Source organism: Dipodomys ordii, unplaced genomic scaffold (genome assembly GCF_000151885.1).
Source record: "Dipodomys ordii isolate 6190 unplaced genomic scaffold, Dord_2.0 Scaffold7, whole genome shotgun sequence".
In the NCBI taxonomy this organism is placed as follows: domain Eukaryota; kingdom Metazoa; phylum Chordata; class Mammalia; order Rodentia; family Heteromyidae; genus Dipodomys; species Dipodomys ordii.
Genome location: NW_012267223.1, coordinates 12,940,894 through 12,950,225, shown reverse-complemented (window position 1 = coordinate 12,950,225; position 9,332 = coordinate 12,940,894). Strand labels below are relative to the sequence as shown.

At 42.8% G+C, this 9,332-nt stretch overlaps 1 protein-coding gene across 2 annotated transcripts in view; it reads right to left on the bottom strand.

The window, feature by feature from the left end:
• LOC106003012 (chromosome unknown open reading frame, human C17orf67) overlaps nucleotides 1–3,384 on the bottom strand; it is a 12,522-nt gene extending 9,138 nt beyond the window's left edge. For both annotated transcript variants that reach the window (XM_013037759.1, XM_013037760.1), the window contains exons 1-2: nucleotides 3,167–3,384; nucleotides 1,880–1,980 (exon numbers count right to left, since the gene is read on the bottom strand). In XM_013037759.1, coding sequence (XP_012893213.1) covers nucleotides 1,880–1,980; nucleotides 3,167–3,221 — 156 coding nt within the window. In that variant the 5' untranslated portion in view covers nucleotides 3,222–3,384. The remainder of the gene's footprint in view (nucleotides 1–1,879; nucleotides 1,981–3,166) is intronic.
• Between the last annotated feature and the right edge of the window lie 5,948 nt (nucleotides 3,385–9,332).

Here is a 9,332-nt window from a genome sequence, read left to right as displayed (position 1 = left end):
GAGGAGGAGAAGAAGAAGAAGAAGAAGAAGAAGAAGAAGAAGAAGAAGAAGAAGAAGAAGAAGAAGAAGAAGAAGAAGAAGAAGAAGAAGAAGAAGAAGTTGTTGTTGATGAGGAAGAAGTTGATGAGGAAGAGGAAGAAGACACAAATAGAAGGATTATTGCACAAGATGAACAAAAGATGAGACTCTATCTCATAAATAACCAGAGGAAAGAGGGCTGAAGGCTTGGCTCAAACAGTGGGGCCTTGCCCAGTAAGCACAAGGCCCAAGCCCCAGTACTGCCAACATGTATATACAAAGCTTAGGAGAAAACTTTGCTAAGCAAGATTCCCTCCAGCTTACAATTGTCGGTGATGATGGTCTTTTGTAGGCTCGTGAGCACTTGTTCCTAATTATAACAAAAGGCTTAATAGTCCCAACAATGCTGTCAGTTATTATTACCTAAAATGCCATGTGCAATGGAATGGACTGTTCAGAAACAATTATTTTTGTGCCAGTTCTGGGACTTAAATTCAGGGCCTTCTGTTCTCTCTTGCTTAGCTGTTTCCCTCAAGAATGAAGTCCTGCCGCTTGAACTTCTTATTGGTTAATTGGAGAGAAGAGTTGGGAATTTTTCTGTCCAGGCTGGCTTCAAACTACAATCCTCAGATCTCAGCCTCCTGAGTAGTTAGGATTCAAAGTGTGAGCCACTAGCTTCCAATGACTGTTCAATGACTGTTCCAATAACTATTTGTGTGATTCTGTGTATGAGTGTGTGTGTATGTGTACATGTGTGCATGCACACACACATACACATACACACACACACACACTAACACTCATACAAGCCCAGGAACTTGACCTCAAGACCTGGACACTATCCCTGAGCTTTCTTTGCTCAAATCTAGTACTCTACCACTTGAACCACAACACTACATCTGGCTTTTTGGTGGTTAATTGGATAAAAGAGTCTCAGAGGCTTTTCTGCCTGGGCAGAGTTTGAACCTCAATCCTCAGATCTCAGCCTCCTGAGTAGCAAGGATTACAGGAGTGAGCACCTGGCACCCGCAACTGTTCAAAATTGTAACCATAGTTATTCTAGGTCTTTGGTTATTACTGATATAATCTTTTTTCTGGAGCATTTGCAGGCTGGCCCAAAGAATGTGATTCATGTACTTATTTGTCAAACTGAGTTTGCTTTTAAAACCTTAATGAGTTTTCAGGTAAGCCCTGCTTGGGAACTATTCCTTCTAAACACTTCATTGCTCATTGAATTAGAAAAAAAAAAAGGCTCTTACAGGAACAGATTCACCATCTCCCCTCCAATATGGGATCAGCCCAGTGGGACACCTCATCCCAGTAAGGAGAAGAGACTCCACAACACTTATCCCTGAACTATGCAGAGATGCACACACAAACAGTTCCTATCAGAATCCAAATGGAGTCATTTATGGTTGCCTTTTCAAAACTAGCTAACTCTTGGAAGTTGAAGGGAAATCACTCACAAGCATGGCTACCTGACAGCCATGCCTGCCTGCCTTCCCACTGAGAGGAGACATCCACCCGCACCTCCCTCTCACTGCGATTGCTATAGATCCAAACGCTCCCCTCCTTGCAGGACCTTATACTGTCCATGTTTTTAACCACATTTTTTTTTCCTCTTGACTTCAGGTTAAACAACTTCCAGTGAAACAGCTAAAGGGTCAACTCAGGGTCCCTCAACTCGACTATGTCTGTTGTAAATACCTTGTTTCTGGCAGTTGAGAGGAGTTAGAATTTCCAGGGGAGAAAAATGAAAAGAAGCCCAGGTTGCACCCCACCAGAGCCCACTTTTGTTTCAGAATGAATGAGCATTCTGGTGACAGTCTTTACTCTAAAAGGCCCAGGGCCGTGCACTCACCCTCATTGGCTCATCAGGGAAGCCCGGCTTGCTGGGTCTGTCCTGCCGCCGGGATCTCAGGAGCTGTTTGGCCTGCTTTTCTGATAGAATTGGAGAGGCCTCTGCAAGAGTCAGGAAAGGAGTTCAGGCTCCTTTGCCTCAGATCAACACAAAGGATATTTGCAAGTTCCAGTTTGCAAGTTCCACCAAAGTACTTTCTCAAAAACCTTCCCCAAAGAACATAGCATTCCAGAGGATTCGGAAAATTTTAAGTTGTTTCTAATACAGTTAACGCAGAGCAAAAGCTACACAATTTGAATCTATTCAGCTACTACAATGACCCCCACCCTGGGAGAGGAGGCATGCATTAATGAGTATGTTTAAAAACAAAGTATTTTCTTCAGTTCTCTTCTCTCTTAGGTTTGCTCTGGTAAGATTTTTCTTTTTAACTCTTCAATAGACGAAATATAGCTTAAAGTCATTGCTGGAAGATACTCAGTGCCAATAAGATAGGTTAAACCTAATCATCAAACACACAAAATCACATATTATACATACTCCTTTAGAGAAAACATAATAATAAAATTGTTATTGGATGCCAGTGGCTCATGCCTGTAATTCTAGCTACTCATGAAGTTGAGATCTGAAAATTGAGATTCAAAGTTAACACGGGTAGAAAAGTCTATGAGACTCTTATCTCCAGTTAGCCACCAAAAAGCTGAAAGCTGAGGCATCATTCAAGTGGTAGAGTGTCAGTCTTGCGTGATAGGTCCTGAGTTCAAGCCCCAGTACCGGCATACACACACACACACACACACACACACACACACACATACACACACAATTACATTGCCTTTGGTAATCACATGAAAATGCTTAAAATATTAACATATTAAAAGTAATCAAATTGTGCTGATCTCATACAAACTGTAAAAGAAGAAAGAGTTGAAGATTTATCATCATTTTTGATCATTAAAACGCAAAATACCACTTCCAGGTGTTTTTTGCTGATTAATTGGAGATAAGAGCCTCATATACTTTCTTACCCAGGCTGGCTTTGAACCGGTGATCCTCAGATCTCAGCCTCCTGACTAGCTAGGCTTACAGGTGTAAGCCACCAGCACCTAGCTCTTTTAAGTATTTCTTTTTCCAATGAGAGTAATCGTAGAAGCCTGCTCTTACAAGGAAAAGAAAAAGCATTAAAATATCTACCCAATCTATCCTCCCTATGATTTGAAAGAATACCTAATGCACTAGTATTGCAGTTTTCACGTTAGCAAAGAATGAGGCTGTTTCAGGAAAGCCCACCTGAGAAGAGAGGCAGCAGGGCCAGAGCCAGCACAAGAGCTACCAACTTCCCCATCCCGAAGGGCCGGCTCCACCTGCGGCTCACCGCGTCCTCCAGGCTGAGCCAGCCTACTTGAAAGAAGCCCCGTCAGGCTCAATGCTTGTTCCGGCATTCACTAACAGGGTTTGCTGTGTGATGCTAAGTGGAGCTGACTCAATTTTGTAGTAATGACCGCCAAAATATTTTCCTCTGAATTCCTGTAAATTTTTCATCCAGAGGCAGGAAATGATCCCTAGGTCATATGACTTCTGGAACTTAACTTGAGAAAGCTGAGTGTGATATTCATCTCCTGTAAACACTCCAGTACATTCTACGCTTGTGTATGAGTGTTTCTCTGCAGTTTTGGTTTATCTTCTTGTTTGGCTGAATTATCATCATTGCATATTGATGTCATTTAGGAAAAAATTTTTTGCCAGTCCTGGGGCTTGAACTTAGGACCTGGGCTCTGGCTCCAGCATAACCAGTGCAAAACTCTGAACTCAAACTCCCAGTATCTTCCTCCAAAAATAGAGTAGACTTTGGGACCTGGGTTCAGATCCTGGCTTCACTCCTCCCAACAGCATAACTTTTGGCACATCCCTTCGCCTCTCCGAGCTTCTGTTTTCTCCTCTGTGAATGGAGATGTCAGTTTACTACTTGGTGAGAACCAGGTAAGGATGAGGGATAAACTTGAACTTCCTGGTAGCCATGACCACTCACTATTCTCCACCTGCTTACCAATAAGGAACATGAGGGGCTGGGAAGGTGGCTCAGTGGTAGAGCGCTTGCCTTGCATGCCTGAGGCCCTGGGTTCGATTCCTCAGTACCACATAAGCAAAAAGAAAAAAGCTGGAAGTGGCGCTGTGGCTCAGGTGGTAGAGTGCTAGCCTTGAGCTGAAGAGCTGAGGGACAGTGCCCAGGCCCAGAGTTCAGGCTCCATGACCGGACCCCAAAAAAAAAAAGGAATATGAGACCCAGAGGGGTGAAATAAAATCCAAGCGTTTCCATTAATGGATGACTAAGGAGAATTTAAGGCTTCTGTCCACAGACCGCCCACATGTGCTCTTCCCATAATGCCTCATGCCAGGTTTGGATGTGGAGTATCTCCAAAGGTTTGTGTTATGGTGGAGTCCCCACAGTGACAGTGTTGGGAGACAGTGATATTTTAGTGAATCGTGAAGTCATCTTGTATGGTTTGTTTTTCTTTTTTGGTCGGTCATGGGGCTTGAACTCTGGGCCTGGTCACTGTCCCTCAGCTCTTCAGCTCAAGGCTAGCGCTCTACCACTTGAGCCACAGCACCACTTCTGGCCTTTTCTGTGGATGTGGTGCTGAGGAATCGAGCCCAGGGCCTCATGCATGCAAGGCAAGCGCTCTACCACTGAGCTACCTTCCCAGCACCTTGTCTTTAAAGTGTGGAGTCCATGGGGGAAGCCCTTGGCCTCTCTCTCCTGCTCTTGCTCTCTCACTCTTAACATAAGCAGTCTTGCTTCCTCGCCAGTTCCTGCCATGCTGCGCTGCCTCACCACACAACCCCAGAACAATGAAACCCCGAAAGCTATCATCCAGGTAAACCTTTCTTCTCTGTAAGTTAACTATCTCAAGTATTTCATCATAGTGACAGAAAGCTCACAGGCTCCCATGGTGTCAAAGTCATCACATCCTCTTTTGCAGGGCCTCATCCAGCATGCAGCCAATAGCACTGCAAGCAGATTTGCATCCAATTTAAGGTTATTTACATAGACATAATAAATTCTCAACATACTACAGACCTTAAATCTATCTGTAAACATCACATGAAGAAATTACTAAGCAACTATAAAAATATGGCTACAAAAGATGTGGCTTCTTTTTTTTTTTAAGGGATAAAACTCTCCATTCAAAGAGAGGGATGATCTGGTCATTCTCTGGTCACTTTGCCAGCTCAAAAGAAAACAAAGTTGACCCAAAGTTGTCAGAGTTTATGCAAATGCTGTGTAACTGGAGATTAAACTAACACATCCTGTCTGCTTGATTGGTATGAGATATTCTGAACGGGTAGTAAACAAGAAAAGGGGGGGGGAGCCTCATGTATTGTGAGCAAAGCTATCTCACAGGTTAATTTGCTCAAAATTTGATGTTTGGCTTTATGCACTCTGCCGCTAGCCACGTGTTTGTTTTCATATATTTTCCAAGCACTACATACAGTTTTAGGAGCATTAGCTCAGGAATGTCTGTATACATATATACAGTATCTTGGGACTTTTATTTGTCAATTCAAATTTTTGTCCCTTTTGTTCTTTGGGCTTAGATAGAACAATGCTGTTTTACCAATTAAACATCTTCCATGTTCTGAAAATAAAATCTACAGCTAAGCAACCCAAGGGCAGTGATGGGAGGGAAGGAATGAGAGAGAAGGAGGGAACAGCTGATACTAAGCAAAAGAAATGCATATATCACCCAATAATGTAACAGCAGGTAACATGCTGTATACCACCTCGAGAACAATAAAAAATTAAATAAAAATTTACAGCTAGCTAGAAAATTCTAATGTATGCAGTATGACTTTGCTCTAAAAGAATATGTCTTTAATTTAGCAACTTTCTATATCAGTGCTGTGCTGCTCAATAAAATTCATAATGAGCCAGGTGCCAGTGGCTCACACCTGTAATCCTAGCTATTCGGGAGGCTGAGATCTGAGGCTTGCAGTTCAAAGTCAGCCTGGATAGACAAATCCCAGAGTCTCTTCTCTCCAATTAACCAGTAAAAAGCCAAAGTAAAGCCGTGGCTCAAGTAACAGAACACCAGCTTTGAATGAAAAAGCCAAGCAAGAGTTCAAGGCCCTGAGTTCAAGCCCAAGTTTAAAGACACACACACACACACACACACACACACACTCCATAATGTAAGCTGAACACACTCTAGAAGCTGAGACTTCCTGAATAAGGACTTTGATGCTTTTCCACTGAACTCAGAACAAAACTCACAGTCCTTCCTTGTACTGAAAACCCTGGGCTATTTGTGCCTATTGTTCTTTCCAACTCTACTCTGACCACTGTCCTCTAATTCACTTTAGTTACTTTCAACTTATGAATCTCAGTCTTACCTCAGGACCTTTGCACATGCTCTTTTCATAACCACTTCCTCCTAGTCTTCCAGATTTTGAAATTTCTCCTGCTCAGGCAAGCCAACTTAAGTTCCCTCACCCCCACCCTTATTGTTGTCCATAATAGTACTTCCCCAAACTTACCAACATTGTATTTCTTTGTTTCCTCCACTGGGGTGTAAGTCCTAAGTGTGCTTGAATTGCTTTTACAGTGGGTGGGAAAAGTGTTGCTAGCGATGTAAGCCTGTATCACAGCCATGGATGCTGGTACACAGTAAGATAGAGAAGGCCTCATTAGCTATGATACTGGAAGAGCATGCATTTCAACTGACTTCCAAAAATAATGATCCTAACAGGAGGATGTACTACAAGAAGAGTTGTGGGAGAGTTCTCTTCTCCTTTTCCCCATTCCCAGAGAAAGCAATAGTTGGTAACCTGGTGTACAGATCTTGCTAGAAGACGCAATTCCTAATTTATCCACAAGGTGGCAGAGTAGAAAACTGGAGAGTGGAGCCCAGAGAACTAGTCAGAAAACAAACAGGGTCAGTCAGTTTAGCTATTCAAGGGGTAGCCAGGATCCCAGTGAAGCACTGGAGGTGGAGAGAGCTGGTGCTACAGCTCCTGAGACCACCTCCCAACTGTTGTAGCTGATGTCTGACCTGAAGTCTTTCCCCAGGTCATTTAACAACACATAAAGAATGATACTATCAAGGCAAGGTAGTACACACCAGTAATTCCAGCCCTTGGGAGGCTGCGGCAGTGGGATCAGGAGTTCAAGGCCAGCCTGGGCTACATGGTTAAACCCTACTGCCTATAATTGCAGAACCCTAACATAGCTAGTTTTTCATCTGTATGAGTTTCCCAGATAACATTGTTGCGGGGGAGGGGGGGAATGATCAAAGATAAAGAAAATGTCATAGAGCTGGGCATTGTAATCCTCACACCTGTAATCCTAGCCACTCAGGAAGCTGAGATGTGAGGGTTGGGGTTCAAAGCCAGTCCAGGCAAGAAAGTCAGTGAGACTATTATCAGTGAGACTATTATCTATAATTAGCTACCAGAAAACTACAAGTGGTACTATGGCTCAAAGTGGTAGAGCATTAGCCTTGCCTTGAGTAAAAAGGCACAGGGACAGCACCCAGGACCTGAGTTCAAGCCCCATGATTGACAGAAAAATGTCCCATGGACTTTCTTGCCTGGGCTGGCCTTGAACTCTGCTCCTCAGATCTTAGCCTCCTGAACGGCTAGGATTACAGATATGAGCCACCAGCACCCTGAATCTTTTTTATTTTTTAATACAGAAAGATACTGAATCTGTCTAGACCATGAGAATGATCATAGCTCCACATTTTTTAGACCAAGGATTAATAAAAATTCTAACAATCATTCCCATGTTTTTTTTTTTTATTTCTTTTTTTGTTGTTGTTGTTGGTCATGGGGCTTGAACTCTGAGCCTGGGTGCTGTCCCTCAGCTCTTCAGCTCTACAACTTGAGCCACAGTGCCACTTCCGGTTTTCTGGTGATTTAGTGGAGGTAAGAGTCTCACGGAATTTTCCTGCCTGGGCTGGCTTTGAACTGTGATCCTCAGATCTCAGCCTCCTGAGTAGCTAGGGTTACAGGTGTGAGTCACCAGTGCCCAACTTATTTCTTTATCTCTCCCACTAGAATATAAACTCTACATTTTTACAATGAACAAATAATTATAATGGAAAGTACAAGAAATGTAAATATGACCTGATGTGGAAGAAATAATTGTATTGTCAAAGCTCATATAATTCACAAACTTTATAGACCATGATAATGACAATTTGCCTTGTGAAGGTTAAAATGTGTTTGCGACTTTAACTAAACTATTCCAAAATACTGTGAAATTTATGTAATCACCTAATCTCAGTTAAAAAAAGAAAAAGAAAAGAAAACTGAGAGAAGGGGCGGGTTAGGAGCATGGGTGACAATGTTATCAGACACTTTGTATTCATATACTGTTTTGTAGAATGGGAACTTCTTTGTACGACCACTTAAAGATAATAAAAAATTTAAAAAAAATAATCATTGTACTCAGGGCCTTGAGCTTGCTAGGCAGGCACTTACCACTTGAGCCATGCCTCCTGCCTGTTTTTGCCTTGGTTAATTTCAAGGGTAGAGTCTCACTTGATGCTCAAGCTGGCCTGGGCATACTTGTCTTTCCCTATGTCCCTGGGCCCAGCCACTGTGCTTCTCCCATTGCTGTGATAACAGGCATGCATCACCACATCCAACAATGGTGGAGATGGAGTCTCATTAATGTTTATACCCAGTTGGACTCGATCTCCTCCTCAAATTGCTAGGATTGCAGGCTTGAGCCACTACACCCAGCTTCTTTTATACTTCTTTCAAGTAGTGCTAGCAACCCCCCACACACAAAGCTGTACATACACAAATACACACACTCATTGACACATCCACAGTGCAGGCAGATGGAGACTAGGGCAGGTGCATTAGGTTGGTTCTCATAAATTCTTTACCACCTGCATTTTCTTTATTCTTTTTTTCAAATAATTAGAAGATAATGAAAATAATGTTTTTGTTTCTTTTCTTTTTTTTATTGTGAGAATATCATACAGAGGAGTTACAATTACATGGGCAAGATAACGAGTACATTTGTTATCTTGCATTGTTGCCTCCTCTTTGTTTCCCTTCCCCATCCCTTCCCATCCTCCCTCCACGTTCCCCCACCCAAGACCCTCAACAAAGTTGTAAAGTTCGTTTTTCTTTTTGTTTTTTTTTTCTGGGTCCGGTCGTGGGGCCTGAACTCTGGGCCTGGGCACTGTCCCTCAGCTCTTCAGCTCAAGGCTAGCGCTCTACCACTTGAGCCACAGCACCACTTCTGGTTTTTTTCTTTTTGCTTATGTGGTGCTGAGGAATCGAACAAGGCAAGCGCTCTACCACTGAGCCACCTTCCCAGCCCTAAAGTTCGTTTTTTGACATAACGACTTGTACATCTCATTGTTGCAATGGGTCTACCTGTATCCCTAGTTAAACGATTTGTTTTTGCCCTTCCCCTCCACAAATTATACCAACATCA